Source organism: Amphiprion ocellaris, chromosome 18 (assembly GCF_022539595.1).
Source record: "Amphiprion ocellaris isolate individual 3 ecotype Okinawa chromosome 18, ASM2253959v1, whole genome shotgun sequence".
Lineage (NCBI taxonomy): Eukaryota > Metazoa > Chordata > Actinopteri > Pomacentridae > Amphiprion > Amphiprion ocellaris.
The window spans coordinates 23,789,701-23,811,190 of record NC_072783.1 but is presented as its reverse complement, the minus strand read 5'-3'; the positions used below and the strand labels follow the sequence as shown (position 1 = coordinate 23,811,190).

The 21,490-nt window shown below is 40.4% G+C and overlaps 2 protein-coding genes across 3 annotated transcripts in view; both read left to right on the top strand.

The window, feature by feature from the left end:
• The first annotated feature begins 1,019 nt into the window (after positions 1–1,019).
• Positions 1,020–3,886, top strand: pyyb (peptide YYb). The gene is made up of 4 exons (XM_023286334.3): positions 1,020–1,094; positions 1,306–1,493; positions 2,549–2,629; positions 3,626–3,886. The coding sequence occupies exons 2-4, from the start codon at positions 1,306–1,308 to the stop codon at positions 3,648–3,650; spliced, it is 294 nt and encodes a 97-aa protein (XP_023142102.1). The 5' UTR covers positions 1,020–1,094; the 3' UTR covers positions 3,651–3,886.
• Positions 3,887–4,016: 130 nt separating this feature from the next.
• The window catches only part of mpp2b (MAGUK p55 scaffold protein 2b), a 49,820-nt gene continuing 32,346 nt past the window's right edge, over positions 4,017–21,490 (top strand). The window contains exons 1-2 of one of the 2 annotated variants that reach the window (XM_023286332.3): positions 4,017–4,346; positions 15,367–15,446. In XM_023286332.3, the coding sequence (XP_023142100.1) occupies positions 15,416–15,446 (31 nt within the window). In that variant the 5' untranslated portion in view covers positions 4,017–4,346; positions 15,367–15,415. Of the gene's footprint in view, positions 4,347–15,366; positions 15,447–17,639; positions 17,935–21,490 lie in introns of those variants that run through there. The other variant, XM_023286331.3, reaches the window with a different exon arrangement.

Below are 21,490 nucleotides of genomic sequence, written 5' to 3'. Positions count from 1 at the left end.
CACAACGTCTCTGTGGTGATATGAAGCTGAAATAACAACAGGATTAATATATGTAATGTTTGATCCACCAACACTTCACTGAACCACTTAATTCAATCGTTAGAGAATTACTGCACTGAAGATAACTTTCCCTGAAGCAAGCAGCTGCTGTTTCCATGCGAGTGTATGAAGCACAATAGCACTATTGATCTATGGCCAGTGTTGCCTCTGACCTCTATGTTCAGACCATAATAAAGACTTTATCACCATTTGAATAATGCATGCTGGAGTGATGGAGGGCCAGAGGTGCTGAGGCTAATGATCACACAAAGCTACATCATTCCTGTCATAATGAATTCATTTTCATTTAGTGCTTCATAAATTCTACTACATTTTTTTTTTTGTCCTGCTGGTAAATTAAAGCATGGCTCTATTTTGAAATATAGTTTTGATGGATGCACAAACAGGCATTTTCCATTTAATCTGCTCTTTGTTACCTAAAGATTAATGTGTTTGTTCATTAACTACACTTGCACAGAATAGATGGGAGCCAACAAAACAACTGGGCGACAGTAATTACAAGAACCTGCAAGAAATTCACCCTAATTCATTTTAGTGACAGCAGGGCTCATTCCTGAGGAGCTGTTCAAGGTGCTGAAACGACACAAGAATATCCAACAGGTTTGTATTTGTTTGTTTTAACAGAAAATGAATCAAGGAATGGGTAAATAAATGAAACTGGTTGAATTTGATCACTCAATAATTTAAAGCAACACAGTTCTCCGACAGTAAAATCCATTTTATTAAAATTACGCACTGAAGAGTTGTTTTCCATTTGTGTTTCCATTCAAATAAACTTCAGAATTCTGCTATAAGTGAAATATTCTAACCAGAAACAGGGAAGTTAAGGTCTGAACGTGTCCACCAGCGTTTTTGTTTTTCTTTTGTAAACTTAATGACCTCTTTACATGCAGCTACCAAAGCGGGGGGTGTGTCTAACTGTTGCTCAGTGCGCATCAGGTATCCATCCCTCACTATATAATCCTGTGAACTCAGAGCACAGAAGCAAGACAGGGGCATCACCGAGGTGACAACATCAGCTCACAAGTCAAACAGTAAGTTACCTTACTTTGGGTACATCTTGAGTTTCGAACTTTTCTTTTTGCCTGTTTGTTAATTTATTGGCAATAGTTTGGACGCATTTTACGCGTGATGGTATTTATGTGAAAAAGAATCTTAGACACCACAAAAATGATATTTTTGGCTTCAACTAAAGTTCTTCTCACAGAGGGAGATCGAACCATGTCATGTGTCCTCTCTCCTCAGATGGTCAGCATGCTGAGATCGTGGATGACGCTCGCAGCGCTCGTCGTCTGCCTGCTGGTGTGTCTGAGCGCCTTCGCGGACGCCTACCCTCCCAAACCGGAGAGCCCCGGGAGCAACGCCTCACCGGAGGAGTGGGCCAAGTACCACGCGGCTGTCAGGCATTATGTCAACCTCATCACCAGACAGAGGTGAGTCAGGCGGGTTTACTGGACTCAATTTGAACTGAAGCCTTTAAAAAAAAAAAATGTTATTTTATTCTGAATAATCTAGAAAATGCAGGAATTCCTGTGGTCCATCATAGATGCTTGTATAGTCTCCAACAGCGTCCTCAGAGCCATGTCAGGTTCAATCAGCTCATAAATCACCTGGAAAAACTGACAAACTTGCAGTGATTTGGTATCTTTTCCTGCTTTGGTTGGGTCAGGCAGTCAGTCCACCTGCCTTGATGTGAGGGATTAAAGCCAGGTTTACAAGCAGAGCCCTCCTGTTGTGGCATAATTTCACTCACACAAGGCTTGTTTAACACCCTGAATCAAAACTTTTCAGAGTCCAGCTCTTGTTCGACAAGCCAGGCAGCACTCCTGAGTCACGATGCTCAAGTTACAATGTGCTGCCAGGCTTGTTAGAGGAGGAAATAATGAGGTGGAGGACATGAGCCTGGTTTCAGACCAGACAACGTCTCCCTTGTTACTCTAAATTTTGCACCGGAACGCCAGACATCCCAATCATTTCACTGTGTTTCCTGCTAGGTGAAAATCAGACAGAATAAAATTTAGATGGTGGTAGATTCCCACATCTCTGGGTTTTGCTGTGATGGAAGCTGAGTATAATCCTCCTCTGTAATTAAACAGGCTGGATCTGTCATTTCCCTCAAAGGGCCGAGTGCTGCACAAACAAAGCCAGGTTTACTCCTCAGTGGCCACATATTGATTTTTAGTAAAGAGACTCCAAAAGATGGAGGAGATTGGTGTGTTTGCCTTGCTGGACGCCGGGCAGTGAACTTTAAAATCCCCCCTTTTTCTCTCAGATGATTGCACGGCTGATTTGGACTGCAGGGATTGTGAAGCGTTGCTGATAAAGACTCGGCAGGCTGACCTGCCACGTTCACAGCTTGATGATTCTCGAAAAAAACGGATAAAATTCACAGGGATGGCTGATGGGGTCACACCAGAGCACTGGTGAAGTGCTGACGCATGATGAATGAGAATCTCTTTACTAACATTTAGCTGGTGGTCTCCTGCAGGTACGGGAAGAGATCATCCCCGGAGCAGGCGGTGGCGTGGCTGCTGTTCGGGGGAGATTCAAGCCAAGACACTGAACCACGGTGAGAAAAACATGCGCCTCTGACAGGATAAATAAAGACTGAAATGACTGAGTGAAAATATAAACTGTGTAAAGGATGCAGCAGGCTCACTCACCAATATCCAATATTCAGTAATTACCACTATGGAACCGCACTTGTGCTCCTCGCCATGATTGAAAGTATGACATATAATTGGCTTGTCATTATAAATGAAGTAGGAAATCCACTTTAGCGAGAGCACCTCAGATGAAAACCTTCAAGTAATTCTCAGTCCTGCCAGTATTGGTTCAATATACTGTCACATTCTTACTGCAGGATTGGATTGCTGTTTGTGTTGCTGCTCCAGAGCCTTTTATTGTCAGACTGAGTATTGATTACACAGGCGTAGGTGTTGTTTAGGAGAGGGACACATTAAGTGGAGGGTTTGTGAGTCTTCCTGCTGGGAATTTTGAACATTAAACGCTTAATTTCCTGAATTCTTGTGAGGTTTTATGCACCAGCTTGTGCCTCCCCTTCAGGCAGGCATATTGTTGCATGTGTGAGTGACGTTATAATGGTTTTTGAAAATAAAAATCTTCTGATTATTTCATGCTTTCATAAGGGAGTGGATAAATTCAATTAGATTTAACATTATCGTCAGCTACTAAGACAAAGACATGCAGTTTAACATCCAACTAGAAATGCAAAAGCAGCATTAAATTACATTATATGCAGTATGATTATCCACAGTTTGTCGCAGTATGAACACTATGGCACCATGCACATTTTAAATATTGAAGAAAGTGTATTTTCTGTATATTGACACGTTTAACAGCATCAATAAATGGGAAAATCTACCTACATAACTGGAAATACCTTATAACTGAGGCCGTATTAGTTGTATTTACATGAGCGTAATGAACTGATCAGTATATTTACATGTTAGACTGATCCCCTGCATCCCCCTACATGAAATCTATGCATGTGAAGCAAATGCCAAGTAACTAAACTGGTTTTACGTCTTTCCTTCTCCTGCAGCTCGGACTATGTCGATTCTTGGTAAACGACACCTCGACATCCTCCAACCCCGATGCTTGGAATCACCTCCACGACCTGCACTGGACTTTGTGACTCTGTAGATTTAATTATTTCATGTGCATGCAATTCTCTTTCTCTCTCTGTTTGTCTCTCCCAGTACTTGTATTTGTTCTTTGGCCAGAAAAATGTAAATACTTTGTATCAGAATCAATCAACTTTACAACAGAGCTCTGAGTGGGATTAAAGTATCACATAGACACACTTCTGGTGTTCAGTTATTCATTCTAATGAGCTACACCTGCATGTATCACCACTAGATGCCACTATGTAACCAAGAAAAGCACTTTTTTTTTGCAAGTTGGGCTCCCGTATTTCTGCTCCTGTACGGGCTCACATCGACGGCAGCGGACAGGCTTCAACTTCACACGGGGGGGCAGCGCACCAAAACACACGTTTGCCACATCGGAGACATCCTTTGGGGAAACAGGATCAGCGCGCAGCCACGCAGCAGCCAACTGGCTTTTTAAATCGATGGAGCTATTTGTGACAGCACGGGAGCCGTTTTAGGTGAGGTCTCGGTAAAGATAGCAGTTTGTGTGGGTTGCTGCTGCTGCTGCTAAAGTGACCGCATAGAAGAGCCTTCAGAGGACCCTCCGCGTGTCAGAGACCAACCAGTGCTGATTCCTGAGCTGCACATCGAAGATCTGAGGGGACCGAGCAGGTGAGAGATCCCACTTCTGTTTTTTTCCCTCCACGGGTGGTGGGTTGTATTAGCGCCGTTTCACATGGATGGATATATCCCACCTTCACCTCTCGCCAGGTGGCTGTTGGTCCCTTATTCTACCGTCACTGTGTCTTATTATTTCAGGCATGTGTTAGTTCAGGTTTCCATAAGAGCTCCTCAGCTCGTGTTACCCGTATAAATGGCATTTCAATCCCCTTGTTGGCAAACCTCATGGAGGTTACGCACGCCACGGCTTCGTGCGTCTTTTCCCTCTCATCCAGCGGCCACATGCACTTTTTATAGACCCAGAATCACCAGTTTGTGCTGTTTGCACCTGTGCAGGAGTCGTGACAGGTAAATACAACCCGCGGTATCCATGACAACCCACCTCACCGTCCTGTAATTTTCATTATAAAATTGAAATCAGTGTCGATAACAAAAGGCTGGCACCTGTTCCTTGCCATTGCGCATGCCCACACGTTCAGAGGGGGACGAGCACAGATGTGTAGAGCAGCAGAAGGTCAGGTGCTGATGTGAGGTGACCGTGTAGTGGAGATGCAAACGTTCATATTCCTTAAGAATATAAGAAACATGGTGCTTCGTGAGTGCCGATGTATGCATAATGTGAAATATAATATGTATAATAAGGAGTTTTAGCCAGAGAGGAAGATTAAATTAGAGTAAAAATGAATGTTAATGCTGGTTAAATGATCTGACATTTAAAATTCTTTGTCATTTACACATTTACCATGTATTCCATTAAACATGCACTACCGTTCAGAAGTTTGGGGTCACTAAGAAATGTCTTTATTTTTGCAACAAAGACAGTTTTTTCCTATGAAGATAACATTAAATAAATCAAAAATACAGTCTAGACATTGTTTATGTGGTAAATGACTTTGCCAGCTGGAAAATTTTAAATTTTTTCCAGCAACCATCACTCCTGTGTTCTAATGCTACATTGTGGTAGCTATTGGTGTTGAAAGGCTAATTGATGATTAGAAAACCTTCATGCAATTATGTTAGAACATTAATAAAAGTGTGAGTTCTCATGGAAATCATGAAATTGCCTGGATGACCCCAAACTTTTGAACGCTAGTGTACTTGTCACCCCAATTTCATAATCTTATTTAATTGCTCAATTTCTTGCTCAGAAGATGATTTAAAAGACCAAGAAACAAATTCCTACAGTTATGAAAGCAAAGCAGAGAATCAAATACATCCTTCTAATGTCAAAGATAATTTAAAAGCATGTCTTATTTCAGTCTTTGCAAGGTATATAGTTACATAATATGTAATCATGACCCAGTTCTTTATTCAAGGGAAGATTACCAATATCACTGTGACTTTATTATTAGTTTATTTCTGTATAAACACTAATTATGCCTAGCAGAAGGTGTTTTTTCACAATTTTTCCAGTTCCATACATTGTGTCATATTTAATGGTATATTATCCTTTTGAAGTTACCCTAAATTTTTTTTGAGATTTAGGTTATATGAATACAAGCATCAGTTACTGCCCCCCAAAATTAGCACCAAAGATAAGACAAATATCAGATATATCCATCTGTTTGGCCTGATTACTGTTTTTATGATGTTATTTGTGGAAGAAATGGTTGAAGCTGCTGTCACTAAGACAAAATTGTACCGAACTGGTGTTTATCATTTGTGCCTAAATGATGTTTTCTGGTTTCCGTTTAACTGTCAAGGACATTTTCATTACTGCTGATGGAGTATTCAGATGCCAGCAAAAATAAGTTATTGTGTTTTCATTGGTGTCTGTGACTCAGCAGATAACTTCAGAGCAACATGAAGTACAAGCTGTTGTGTTTGTAGTTTGTAGAGGAAAACTGATGGTCTGTTACAAGATATGACTTCAGTTTGCAAGCAAATTTATGTTACATCTACAAACATTAGGCTGTTTCTGTGTGTAACTGGTAGGAATTTTAGGTTGTCAGCTCAGTAAAAATAATGACCCTGAAAAATTTGTGCTAGACAAAAGAGTAGCCAGAAATAATAACAAAACCATAAATTGAAATACTTGAGTGTCTTAAATATAACCAAAGACTATGTTCTCATACAGTTGTTTCTTTATTTATCTATCCAGACTAATTCTCTCTGGTAAAAGCGTACTGGATATCTCCTTTACACAAATGAACTGATATAGTCTGAGGAATGATACTGTTATTTTGAAGGAGCCTTTTGAAATAAGAGCTCTTATCGCGATAAGCATTTATTACAATTTCCTTAAAAGCTCCACAATTTATAGTCAGTCATGACAAAATGAAAACCCCACTGTTGGATTTTCATATCAAACCGCAGTCAGATAGGTCTCATTTCAAAGCGCTTTTTGACTGGGATTAAAGAAACCTCTGCCTTCTTATCAGTTTTATGTTTTGGAAGTGGGAGGTTTACCATAAATTTCTGCTCTGCCTCTGACAGCTTTGGGGATTGGCTACAAGATCAGCAGGTCTGGTTCTACCTCGACAGAAACATTTCCTTCTTAAGAACTCGGCTTCAAATGGGACTCTTTAAACTTTAAAAATATGTCCTTCACTCTAAATTCTCTCCGGAAGATGTGAATACATTTTGTATAAGATATTAAATTGGATTGCATCAGAAGAAATGGGAACCTTTCTGTGTAGATAAAGTGACTACGGCATATCTGGGCTTCACAATAATGCATATGTCCCCATGAGATACAGTAGTCACACATAGAATAGTCATAATAAGAACTCGCGGCTCAGTTTTACTGCTTTGATGGACCAACTGATTAATTACTGCATCAATCAGGAATTCTAATCAAGTGTAGCTGGCTTATAGGAGGGCTGCAGGCCGGATCCATCCACACTGGATTCCACTGAGAGATTAATCAGTAGTGGTTCACATCGCCTCAGCATCTTTTCCCCAACCTCTACAGCGTCATTCATAAAAATGGTCTGTTCATTACTCACACACCTGCCACCTCACCCCCTTCAGCACAGATCTCCATATTTAGAGGCCAGTGACGACTGTATGCTTTCATTTTCTGTGTACTATGTTCACCTGCATGGAGATTTAATAGACAAATATGATATTTCTATCCATGTTAGAGATGCGGCTCCAGGGACGGCAGCTGGTCCAGACTGAACTATCTTTACAGGGATTAGCTGATTACTATCAAATGTGAAACATATGCGTGTGGTTTCTAGAGGACAAATCGTAATGTCTTCATGGCTTTTCATTTAGCTGATCTCAGACTCTACTAGTCGATTAACCTAAAATTTGGATTTGTGAATTCTCTGACTTTTCCTGTGATGCCACTTTGAGGTTGACACGAGTGAATTGCCAATGATTTTTTGATCCTTTGCAGTGAAATTTGCTACAAATGTTCATATTTCTCACAGTGGACTCTCTTTGATGGCATGAAATTACTACTTTTGTATGAAAATTGCATGAAAATACATTTTACTGTTCTTTATACAGAGACCATTTTTACAGTTGCTCTTTGCCAGAGAGGTTGTGTTGTTCTATCTTTCTCTTTAAAATAACCTGAAGGTGTTTTAGTGGATTCAAGCCTGGCACCATTGTTGTTTAGGTCGGGGTATTTTCTTTTTTCCTCTATGCAAGCTGTGATTTTGGCAGTGAGCTTTGGATCGCTATTGAGCAGGAATATTCCTCTTCTGCAAAGCTTCTAGAGACTGGGAGTCGTCTTGACAGCCAGTATTTTGGTATATAATGGGCATTCATGGTGATATCAATGGATTTTATCTCCTAACACCTTTTACGCTCATATCATCACACTCCCACCTCTGTGCTTCACTGTCAGGACTATGTGTTCACTGTGGTAGTCCTTACCAGGTTCAGGTCACTCTATCGACTCCAGACACATTTTTCCAGGTCTCACCTTTCCAAAAACATACTTGCTCCAGTCTTGATCAGGCTTCTTTTTGTGCATTTTGCCAGCTTTAGTTCTTGCAGTTTGGTGGCGATTTTCTTGGATGCCACCTATAGACGTTCACGTCAGTCCTTTGGACTGTCTGCCACAGAAACTCTGATTTCCATTGATAAACACTGTACCAAGTCTAAAACTATTGCTTGCTTGTTTTTCAGAGAAAGATTGTTGAAGTAGTTCCTTGTCCATTGCATCCTTGTAGTAAGATGTCTACTGCAGCACCAACTTGTGGTACCATGTCTCATTATATCCCTCTTGATTACTGCTGCAAATGTGTTTCCACTGGTCCTTAGTTGGTCACTGATCTTCCTGCATCATTGGCACCTTGTGAAATCTCATAAGCAGATTTCTAAATTCCTATAACTGTTTTTTTTTTCTCATGTGGAGCCATAATGCAGATATGCATATAGATGCAACCCAAAGGTCCAAAAGTTCTGTTGTTCACAGCTCATTTTCTATATATATTAACACAGTTAGGCTAATTGGAAATCATAGGTGTAATCAATTAGTTTCAGTGGTCACAGGTTTGTTCAGTTTTGTTGCACCAAGTTTCTACTTTTGTGCTTGTATTTCCAATATAGTCTTTGTAAAGTATTTGTTTTTGACTGTTCATGAAATGAAATCCTTTACTTGTCAGCTTACAAATAATGCAGTTATTGAGATGTGATATAATTGAAAATCATTTGACATTTAAGTGACTCTCTGTAAGGGTGTAATCCCGTCTGTTGTTCATTGTATGCTCTGTCAGTATCAGTTGAACACATAGACTAGCTAATGTGTCACCGTTGGCTAAAAAGTGTGTATTTTCTTCTAATATGCAGACCTTAACCTTTAGTTTCTCTGCAGAGACTTGAGTGACATTGAAACACTTACATTCATTTCTCTTATTCCATCATGGCTGCGTTCTCAGAGCAAAATGACAAAAGGACCAGAGATCCTTTAATGAAATCCGAGCAGGGTGATGATTGTAAATGTTCCTCCTGGGTACCTCGCAGCACTTTCCTTCAGTCCTTTCACCTCTCAGTGATACATACATGACATTTAATTCTAATTACAGTCTGTGTCAGCAGAAGGGAAAAGACAGACCCACAACACCAACATAATCAGGTATATTAAATGTCTAGTTTTCAAGTGGAATCTAGTGGTAATGATAAAGTGTTGTCATGCTGTTTTTACAAGAGGGGAAAATATGGTTAATTACACCAGAGATAATCAACTTGACTCTTGATTTCTTCCTGTGTGAGAATCACTGAGTAGCTTATGTGGCTGAATTGGCCAAAGAGTCCCCAAAGCTATTAACGGATGGTTAGTCATTTACAATTAGATTTTTCAAGGCCTGTTAAGATAAAGTTTCATTCGAGCTCAGTCTGTACTCCAGGAACAGTAGATCAAGTGTTCTTTTCCCTGCTGTTTATTCCTGCAGCCAGACAGTAGTATGCTGTGTTTATTAATATGCACGTGGGGAGCTCAGAGCACACCTTTAGTTTGAAATCATTCAGCCGTGCAGCACTTACTGGCCTTAAACTGCTTTTGAATTTATCATCTCCTTCAAAAGACCTTCACGTGCTGTTTTGATTTGTGGAGGCATTTGTAGTGACTTGGATGTTAATATGATCCCCAGAAGGCAATATGGAGCGAACTGCTCTAATTTTTTTTTGAGAAAGATGGATTTCAGGCTAGAATTTAGTTTGACAACAGAGAAACATAAACATGCTGATGTTTCTTTCAAGGTACTTCAGAAACATAAAGGGAGCTTTTATGGTAGGTGCATCATAGTTTCAGTCAGTGCAGAGAGGAAACTACATCTTTATGGGAATTTCTTAAATGTTAATTTCAATGCACATTTCAATCACTTCCACAGTACTGAGGTCTCAGATTAAACCACAAACATCCGTGTGATGTCATACAGCTTGCGTTCTGTTGTGGTTTGGGTGAACTGACCCTTACATTAAAATTTAACTTCTGAAATTTCCTCCTAGTTTCTCAGTAATTGTTGTTGTTGTTCATTTGTTTTTTTTAATAGAGAAGCAGACTAAAAAAATATTCTTCATGTCACTGCTTGTGTTCTTTCCTCTGTACTGGTGAAACTGTTCCGGATTTCTAGAACTTAAGTCTAATTAGATGCTGTGATCACCCAAAGTGAAGCGTTTACAAAAAATCCAAGTCAATTTTTCCCTTTAAATTCATTATAGACCTCAAATCCAGTAGTGCCGTTGAAACCTTACGTTTGACTGGTGAGCTCTGTCAAAATGTGTTTCCAGGCTGCTGTCTGAATGCTACGCTCTTTTCTTCAAATATCATGCTGATAAAAAATCATTTCCTCAGATAAAGAGCAACCCTGTATCGAGCTCAAACCTTTTAATAGACCCAATTTTAGCTCCAACTTATTATTATTTTACGCATTTTCCCTTGTTGCCATGGCGAAGCGCCGGGGAAAAAGGCGAAGAGCTGCTCGTGGTTGTCTTGGATACGACAGTTTTCCCTTGTAAAGTAATGAGAGGAGCTGAACCTGTGGGAGCACAGGGTTATTTTTAGGCCTGACGCCAGCCTGCATGTGTGGATTAAGACTTGTTTGGTTGCTGGTGCGTGTGTGCATGTGTGTATGTGTGAGCATGTTTACAGGCTTTAATGCAGCCTCACTGTGAGAACAGCTCAAGGCGTTTTACACTTGGCATACAAACACCTGAGCCACTGCTTGTGACATCGCTCCAGGCCAAAATGTCCTGCTAGATTCAAAATTGCATCTTTGGATATGGGCTTTCTTTGCAGTTGTGTGTTTCACATGTCTACAAGCGTTACCTTGAAGGAGATAGTCACTTCCATTGGCCACCGGTGGGGATCCTTGCTGATAGAGAAATACGTATGATGAAATAATTTACCACAGTGCATGGGTTTGCTGTGCAGAAAATACCTTTAGCACTGGCTGTAGCTGTTATTCCCTTGAATTTCAGTGATATTTTTTACAGCACCAAAGCTTTGACCTTTGCGCTCATTATTGGTTTTGTAAGATTTGTGTAATGCAGGAATTAAAACTTTGTTTTTGCCCAGGAAATGTTTAGTCAGGTGCAATAAAATTGGCTGGAAACATAACCACAGATGAGTATTTACATAGATCACAGAAAACACACAGCTGGCCTCTTGTTTAATAGAGTGACAGTGTGGATGATAGCAGGTTGGTGAATGTGATGTCATGGCAGCTGCTCTATTGAGCTGCTCTTTTCCTGCAATACAGAAAGGAAGATGGAGATTTGTGCGAGCATGTGTGCGCTGGTTGACTAATAGAGACAGAAGGAAAATCAGTCAGAGAGCAGAGACAGTTTAGCTACAGTAGCGACAGACTGACCCACAAGTTGCACATCTGCAGGGTCTTTTCCTTCTGCAGCAGAAAGGCAGTTCAATGACAGATCACTCATTATTTACACACTGGGCCAAATTCACCATTACCTTTAATGGCATTTTTGAGAATAGCTATTAAACCGTTGATTGTGGAGCATGATTACTGGTTCTGTGTTACGGGCTGCGCTCCAACAAAATGACACCAATTAAAAATACCACCACTGGTTATGACCGCACCATCATTAGATCAGGCCTAATTTTGCCCCATCAGTGATATAGACTCCGAGAGTGAAAGCACTGAGAAGATCCTGCCCCCCCCTCCCTCCTTCCCTCCCAGCTCTCCTCCCTCCTCTAACCACCCCCCCCTCCAGTGTGTCAGCCAACCTCGAGCACGGTCAAGCTCTGCAGCAATCGGCTTTGACTTCTTAGCAGCCGTGTGGTCTCTGCATACTTTTAACAAGCTCTGTCATTTCGCAGTGCAAACACGGGATGCCTCGGAGAAGCCTGAGGGACTGGTATGTGGTATTAAGGACCTGATCCACATAGATCGGAGTTAGTTTTTTTTTTTCAAAAGCCTTTGGTGCTTTAGTGTCTAAGCTTGTGCTTCAATGTCACACCAGTAGAAAGACTCAAGCTGCCCTTATGAGTGATACAATGAACCAAAAGTCAGAGAACAGAGTGACATTTTAATGTAGAGATGGAGGAAATATACTTAATTTTAAATAACCAGAGACTGTATATAAAAGATGGATGTAGTCTTTGGGTCTGAAAAGTAAAGTCAAAGTAGAAGTGCCTTAATCAGCAGAACCCCAAAACGATCAATGGATTTTAAAAGTATGCTGTCTTGAATTGTCATATTCATTCGTTGTCAGAGCCAAAAACTGAGAACACAGAAAGAATCGTCAGATTTTCGGCAGTCCTTGAAGTGCTCATTTGTTATGTATGATTCCATTAGAAAACTTAACCAAAACTAACCTCAAAATAGTGATATTTTATCAAAATCACTTTATTCTGCACGTCTCATTAAAAAAAATTACCAAAAAGAAGGTGACATTTAAAAAAAATCTGCCCTCCTCTGATACCATTATCACTCATTTGTGACAAGTACAAAAAAACAACAACCCAAGAACTGGGTTGAACTGCAGGCTGAGCAGTGACACAGACAAGATACAAAACGAGTATAGAAAGAAATTAAAAATATGTTGTGTTATTAAGTATTTAAATACCTATAGTCTGTAGAGTCACAATTGCCAGTACTGGGAAATGTAGAGATGCTTAGAATAATGTAGCATATGTTGATTCCAGATTATTAAAATTTTTGTAAAGTAAACAATAAATTTTTTTTTACTTTACTTCTTTTTTAAAATTTTTTTATGATTTATAGCTTATAACTTTGATATCCTGCACAAAATACAGTTCTCTCTCCTTCTTACCGTGGTTTCACTTTTTCCATAAATGTGCAGGACTTAATATTGCTGTAAAAATTAGCCCACAGTTAGGGAAAAATGTGAAAAAACGTTTGAGAAAACACTCAGAAATCGCTTGGAGTTCAGAGGGTTAAATCTACATTTTTTCTAATGGCCAGGAGGTTGCAAAAGAAATCAGATTATCTAGAAGTCTTTGAATAAATGGCCTTAATTCTCACTTTATCTAATTTGTCAGGAAACATTTTCCTAGCATTTTTATAGTCTCAGCTCTTCATTTCAAGACCTTTTGAATACTTAACGGTGTTCATTTTGTAAATGATGGTCTCATGTAGAGTAAAATAGATGATAAAACAGGATATGTTTTGTAATTGACATGTTGCTGTCTTTTGTAGTTGCCTTTAGTACAGATACGCCGCTCACTCTTTACATTTGTTTTTTAAAAAGCCAAGATGGCAGCAATGTCAAAAAGCAGTCCACAAACCAAAAGGTGACATTATGATAACTACATCCATTTTTTAAGACAGGCTATGTTCCCAGCCTCAAAAACATAATGAAGTCGCCAACTTTCCACCAAAATTGGTCACATTTGTCCTGAAAGTGCACAAAAATGCACCTGAAAAACCGTGACAGCCTTTCTCTGAGTCACTTACGCAGAGTTCAGGTGGTAGCATTACAAATATGATCTGACATGTCTGTGGGTGAGGACAAGTAGTTGCATTACATAAGGCAAAGATAAGCAGTCAATTACAGAGGACTGAAAACCACAGCTAGGATCAAAAAACATGTCCCAGTGAGACCAGACTGACTAATGATACTATTAAACACTATCATTAGCTTTTCAAAATGAACCTTTCTAACATTAGGTAGAAGAGGCGGTAAAACACTAATCCCCGGTGCTTTTCCAAGCTTCCCTCATTCAGTGGATCAATATTTTGGATTACAGTGTGTGTCTTTGAAATAAGCCAAATAAGCCAGTGGGGTCACATTTAATTGGTAATAAACTGGATCTTCCATTGGTGCCCTGGGATATGTTGATAAAATGCTCATGCACAAAAGGATTTGAATAAAATTGCATACCACTGGGCTCGAAGACATCTTCATATTTGTGTTCGCTGACGACTGAGTGGCGAGAAAAAGAACTAATGAAAAATGTCACCCAAAAGCCAGTTTAGGAATATTATCTGTATCAGTATTTGTAAAAGATAAATGAGATTCCATCAGCAGGAAGACATATATTTCTAAAGCCTCTTAGATAAGTTTGGCAGGCAGACAGAAGGCATTTATAATGTAGCATAATGCTGTTTATACCATTACTGACGGTGAACTCTTTGGCCACTTTGTGTAATTTGTCTAATGCTGCAGTAAAGTGAAAAGATGCATCATGTTTGCAAATCAGCCCAGTCACGGTGAGGCTGGATTTTAAGTGACATTTAGTGACCCTGTGGTGACTTGGACCACCACAGCACTAGTTCCGCCATGGATAGCTATCGTCATGGCAACCAGGAACCAGCATCCTTGGATACGGCGGCCTCACCGCCATCAGCTGTGCACCATTGTTCTTGTTTGATCTCCTCCCCTTCTTCTGTCTGACCCCCACCTCATGTTTCCACACTGCTACAGCCTTCCTGCCTGATATTTGTCTCATTTCTCCTCCTCTTGTATTTTCTGTTTCCCCATGAACCTCCTGCCTATTGATTGGCATTTTTTTTTTCTCATTTATGCTCCCCACATCCATAATTTGTGTAGCTTTAAATGTGTGTGTTCCACGTGACCCAACGAGCCAGGATTGGATCCTGGGACAATAGAAGCTTAATCTCCAGTTGCTGATTCTTTCTGTGTGATGTTAAAAGGATCAATTAGAGTCAACAGAGATCCTCACTAAGCTAATGTTAGCTGGCCTGCCCACTCACTCAGCCGCTCACTCAATCTTTCCAACTGTTGCTAATAGTATGCCCGACGGACATGACGGCTGAAACTGTTTGGATGTTACCAGAGCAACTGGCTGTTCTATTTATAGATGTTAATAAAGTTAGATAGCAGTTTTCCTGTGTGGGAGCTTGTTTCGACTAAAGGGGGAATGCTCTCTGTAGGTAAGTCCATTGACTGTGCTTGTGACTGTAAAGGATTTGTATTCTTTGTTAAGACTGAATTAAGACTAAAGGACTTCAACCTAACAACACAACTCTACCATTCCTCCCTTGTTTCAGCCTCAATTCCAGTGTTATAGCTAAGCTTTTTTACATTCATATCCACAATCAGGCTTTCGTCACTGTTTTCAATGCATCTCTCGTCTTCTTTCTGCACTCTCTTTTCATTGCAGTTGACCTGACAAGTTTTGCAGAGGATACTGGGAGGAACCAATTTTTAAAATGCCCGTGGCAACTTCCAGCTCTGACTCCGGTAAGTGCCTCGGTCTCGCTGTGATGAGGGCATCTGAGTGTGTCAGTGTGAGAGAGAGAGAGAGATATCAGGGGAGAGAAGTGGGAGGAGAGACTGAACGGTTTGTGGTTATTCCCGCACTCTGGACATGTATCTCATCTCCAGAGTTCTAATGTGACTTAATGAGCTGGCTAATGGAGCGCTAAAACTCCGGTCTTAGATCAGTTATGCCTCGAAGGATTTGCTGTTGCATCCTTTGCAGACCTCCACTCATGCACACATGCACACCAAAGCCGCACTACTACCTATTAGAACAAATTCACATGAGTTCATGCACAGATCTTCACATAGATACACATCTGTGGCATTAATTGAGTGTTTTATTAGAGACTGACAGCTGATTAAAAGTGACTGAAATAGGAGGATGAGGAAATCATGTAATGATGATGCAACTGCCTTGAAAGCGTTTTGCAATGATCATAGTTACTTTGGCATTTAAGAGTTGTTTTTTTTTTTATCCAGTTTAACTTTTTTGAAGTTCATGGATGCTTATTTGAATTTAGTTGATTTTTAGATGTGTTTTGCACCGTTCATGTATTCATTTATGTGCTCCACAGCACCAGTTCTAATATGTCTTACACAGAATTTTAGGTAATCTACAGTAGAGCCCGACCAATACTAGATTTTTACCAATTTAGAGAGTAAAAAGATCTGATATCAATATATTGACCAATATAGATTTCTATATATTAATATAATATTAATACCAAAGAATATTAAAACCAAAAAACGATAGGATCGTTGTTAATTAACTTTCTAGCAATGTATTTCACAAACTATTTAACAACTTACCATGAAGACAGTTGGACTCCACACCAACATGTGCTAAGCTGTGCTGCATTCTCTGCTACATGTGCTGCGGACTCAGAGTATTTTAAACAACAGCTGTCCTGCTGGACAGATTCTGTGTTAACACTGTTTCTAATTATCCCAAGCATCTTCTTCTGCATTATATTCTGTAAAAGAAAGCTTTCATATCAGCATATATTAGACAACTTACAAGATGCTAGTGTATCTGTGATTGGCCAATTTCAGTATATCAGTTGGGCTCTAATCAGTAAACTAGTTTATAAAACGGATCCCAGGACAGTTATTTGTGTCTATTTTTTGCTTAAGATAACAACAGCAGACATTACATCCTGTGCACATGTTCCCATGGAATTGCTGGAATCCAGGTCAAATTTGGTCTTTTGTTGGCAGAGTGTCAAAGCTAATTTTCACACTGATATCAAAGATAATATTTTTGACAACAGTTAAATTATATTTTCTTGTTTGAGTGCCAAAAAAGGTGCCCACATGAAACTGTAAACTGGCGCACAGCCACGCTTCTGTGTATTTCCTCTTTACTCAGAGCTGAGGACAGAGATGAGGAGGGTTGAAAAGCCATGACCGGATCTCTGGGAAATTAGTCACGGAGTATTTTTTAACACAGAGCCAAATCAAGAACTCAAAGCCTTTTAGTAGTTTATCGTGTGATAATAAATTGCTGGAGTCAGCTGCCAGAAAGAAAGAGAAAAGCAGTTCCACAGAGAGTTAAAACGTGTGTGGAGTCTTTTTTGTAATGGGCTGTCAGTCAGTGTTGATTTGTACACTAGCCGAGGGCTGAGACTGGGTGAATGGCATTTTTAGCAACACAGTAAATTGTCTCTCCAAACTAATTCACGTCTTTTTTTCTAAATATAAAAGCCAGGGATATTTTTTGCTCAGACGGGTTAGAGAAGGGTCAGTTTTGATTTGAAAACAGTACGACAGTTTTCAGCTCCTGTCACCGAAGCAGCTCAGATGTACATTTTCTGATGTTATGAGCCGAAAGCTCAAATATAAATTTCCTGCTAAGTGCCCTTCATTTGCTGTGCATCTGCAAAGCTGGCTGTGTTTGTATCTGCGATGTCAGTAGTACAGAGCATTAACTAATATACAAGACATCACCTCTTTGACGGCCTTCTGCTGCTCTTTCCCCCGGTTGACCCCCACAGGGAGGCCTGGAAGAGAGAATATTCCTGCCTCTCTTTTGCCCTCCTCCAAGAGAAAGCATCATACTTCCCTCCCTCTTTCCTCTCCACTTCCCCCACCTCCCTTCTTTGCTCGTGCACCCAGCCCTCTCGCGCCTCCATTCATTCATGCGGAGGAGAAGCCGCTCAGCCAGGCATAGCTTATACACATTCACGTCAAGATCAGGTGGAGGGGGGACGAAAGAGCGAGGAGCTGCTTTGGCAGAAAGAGGAGGGAACCAGGGACTATAGGGAGAGAGAGAAAGAGAGAAAGAGAGAGAAGGGGGGGAGCTCTCTCAGACTGCCTCTCATACAGTACTGGGTGTGTTACTGTGAGTGTGTGCACTGTAGTGAGGTGTTGTTCACCATGGCTGGCAGCCTGTTTGGAAGGCTGTCCCTGGACGAGGGGGACTCAGCCAACTCCCTGGAGGGCCTGGATATCAAGCTGGGGGGAGAAGGTAAGAACAAAGGTCCCTACCTGCTGGGTGTGTGAGGAATGTGGGATGAGTTTTCTGGCTGTGTTGCTGCTGTTCCTGCTTAGAAAAGATGCTAGACAGAAGATAAAATCAAAAATCGAAGCAGCATTATAACGAACCTTTGCGGAGAGCAGCATCCTTGTGTACTCGTTGGCGTTTGAGGGCCAGTTGGTGCTTTAAATTCGCATTGCACCCGCTCCTGATGCGCTGCCTGAAACCTCCAGAGTGTGATGAAGATGAGCAGAGGCAGATTAGGACCCAGGGCAGCATGTGGTGTCCAGCAATCTGAGGCTGCAGACTACAAAGACAAGAGGGGAGTTATTCACTCTGTGACATATTTAAGGAGAAAACAAACAGTTTTTTTCTTTTATTTAACTTGCAAAGAGTAGTCTGATTGTCAAGCAGTGAGCAATAGAGAGAGAGGCAGGAGTTAGATGAGTAAAGAATGCAAAAAAAAAAAAAAACAACATAAAAAACTGATTACAAGAAAAGGAGCCAGAGTGTATTTGTTGTACTAAATGTTAAGTCCGGGATAATGTTTGCTCACACAGCATGGAGTGGGAAGTCTATTCCATTCATAATTGATGGATCCCATTAATATTAGATGGAGTTGCATATCTCACAATAATATGTAGTGAGTATGTGTCCATATATATATATATATATATATATGCTGGTTTCCTCACATGAGTGCTTTGACCTATGCACGAGTTGCCTTGTCCTGTTAGTGTAAAAATACTAGCAGATGCCAGGTGAGAGGATTGGGATTAAAACAACTATTTTATGGTGTCACGTTAAATTAGTCAAGGTTAGAAGAGTAATCATCGTTGCCAAGTAGTGCCACACGTTATACTGCGTTTGCAAGATATCGCCTGCTCCGTAATGTGGCTTGACAAGACGGCAGTGACAGCCGTAATGAATCATATCTTCTGTCAAAGCACTTGCATCCTGTCTGTCAGTTCAGAGTGCAGGCATGTATGTGTGTGTTAGAGAGAGAGGAGGATAAAGAGAGGGAGCAGAGACCTCCAGTGCATTGTACATTCATGGTGAGTAAGTACTGGGTCATTCATATGCAACAGTGTTCTGATCAGAGACAGAACGCTTGGAAGTGTCAGACTCACAACCTTCAAATAACTCTCAGACTCTCTCACTTTGGCTGCTTCTCCACAAACACACTCGGCCAGCACAGACCTGCAAACCTGCAGCCTCTCCTTCCCCCACGGACTCTCGTACTATCACAGGAATATTCTGTGTGCCTACTGGACTAATGAAGCGGTGTTCAAACACAGATGATGGATCATTGAGTACAGTGTGTTGGTAGGATTAGACTGTCAAAGATAATCGCTGGGTTTCAGGAGGATGGGACAATTTAATTCTGTTCTGGCTGAGGGTGTTTGATAATGTGGTGACACTGGCAATTATTTCATCCGTATCACACCCCGGTGATCTTGCTTTGCTCTTTCATTAACTGCCGCGTGGAAAGCAGATGTACAGGCAAAGTCGAAACGTTTGCCTCCTCGCATCGAATTCAGTCGATAAACTTGTTTGCTGTTAGTTTCTTCAAAAACTTTGTGTGAAATGATCTCCCATCAGGACTCCCTGTGGCCGTGGGGTGAGCGGTAATGGGAGCTGCCGTCCATTTGCAGAATGTCAACAAATATCACAAGTGTTGTCTCCAGTGGTGACCTTCATCCAGCTAATAAGGCGATTCTGTTCGCATCCATATCATGCCAGCTGGGAACAAGCATCACCATGGTGATGTGGTGGCTTAAATGGCAGCTTTAAAGTCCCTCGTCTTGCTGATTGGTTGTCCAGGATTCAGAGAGATGAGGTCACAATAACAGTGCTTCTCCAGGAAGTATTGCATTTTAAGGGGCATTCATACATACTGTTACAGTGGTTAGAACACTTGCAATTTAGCAAAATCCAGCATAATCATTTTTTTTGTCAGCCAAACTATGTCTTTAAACCCCAAACAGTTTTTGTTCCTGTCACATTTTTGCTGACAGTGGGCTCATTTCACTGCAAAATAAAGACGTGCACCTAAGAAGAAACAGCAAATCATGGCTACATATAGAGGGAGCTCAAAATGTTTTTCTCTGTCATTTAACGAAGTTCTAAAGTCAGAAATTTTATTTTTTTCTTGTACCCATGGTGGCTACCAAGACCAGAAAAAAATGTGCCTCTGCATACTATAGATGTTACTACTTGTAGTTTTAATTTGTTTCTACACTTGTCTTCTATTTGCTCTGTTAACAGCCTGCAGTTCATGCTAAAAAAATCCCTGAATTTTTGTCACGAGTGTCACTGATTCCATCAGGGTTGTGTTGAGGCGCACAAAATGTTTTGTTATGTACAATATTTACCTACTCCAAACTTTGTATTTTAAGAATTTTTAAAGACGACATGTAGAATGCAGTGATTTTGATAAATTGTCACAATTTCAGACTAGAATTTGGTTGACTTTTACAAGAGCGCGTCACCGATAAGGAGTTCACTGATCATTAGAAAATCCAATTAAAAATCCATCATAACTTGTGTTTCTACAGTTTTACAGCTCTGATAACGATGTCATTTTGGCATTTTTTTTTTGAGGATAACACAGCTTTTAAATCCGCTGGTGGGTTTTGGGCCTCAGAGAGTTAAAAGGATAATTTCCAATCAATTTTGCAGAAAATGCTATGGCACAAAATACTATTCATGAAAATGGACATGAAATGAACATTTTTTTGTTGTTGTTGTTTTTATGCAGCGTTGAATTGTAGTCACAGATTGGTAGGAATTAAGAAATATCTGTATCTTATCAGATGAACGTCTTCTCATAGCCAAAGTAGAAAATCATCCACTGGGGATTCTACTGGCGACAGATGATCATGTTCTGGCTGCAACATGGCCACTGGAGCTGATCTTGGCCACTGCAGACAATGTTTGTGATTCCACCAGATGTTCCATTGCTTGTTTCATAGGCATCACAAAGCACCTAGTCTATGATCAGCACAGAGTCATTTTTAAAATCAAACACTCTTGATTGTAAATCACATAACAACATCATGAACAAGAAAAGCACTCAGAGAGCACAGTACTCCACCAAGCCTGTTCAATCCCCCATATGACGTTGTCAGGAATACAGCTTTTTTTCTTTTTTTTTTTTTAGAAATGCAGCATTTGTTTATTAGTTATTGAGGATCAGAAATCATGGCAACATAGAATGTGGTCATTTAATATAGATGTACCCACAAACAAAATGACGTTACGCTGAGCACAGGCGTGTGTTATACATGTATATGTTATGTATGGATACTGAACCGCGTGACCTAAATACATATCGAATGGTGGAAATTGATGGGACTTGTTCCTTGTATCATTTTCGATGGTTAAGTCCCGATCAGTCCGCAGCAGTCGATTTGTAGTAGGATCACAATCATGTGATGATCAGCAGGCAGCTGACGTAGTGTTCACTTCTTGTCATAGTTACAGTGATGCTGTGCCGCTATCTCACAATGATACAGAAATCTTTAACAAATCTGTGGATCCAGAC

What these genes read in the sequence shown, in the direction of transcription:
- pyyb (XM_023286334.3), top strand. Translation starts at nt 1,306, where the DNA reads ATGGTCAGCATGCTGAGATCGTGGATGACGCTCGCAGCGCTCGTCGTC. An exon ending in AACCTCATCACCAGACAGAG is followed by an intron (nt 1,494 to 2,548) that starts GTGAGTCAGGCG and finishes GGTCTCCTGCAG; the next exon opens with GTACGGGAAGAGATCATCCC. An exon ending in AGCCAAGACACTGAACCACG is followed by an intron (nt 2,630 to 3,625) that starts GTGAGAAAAACA and finishes CTTCTCCTGCAG; the next exon opens with CTCGGACTATGTCGATTCTT.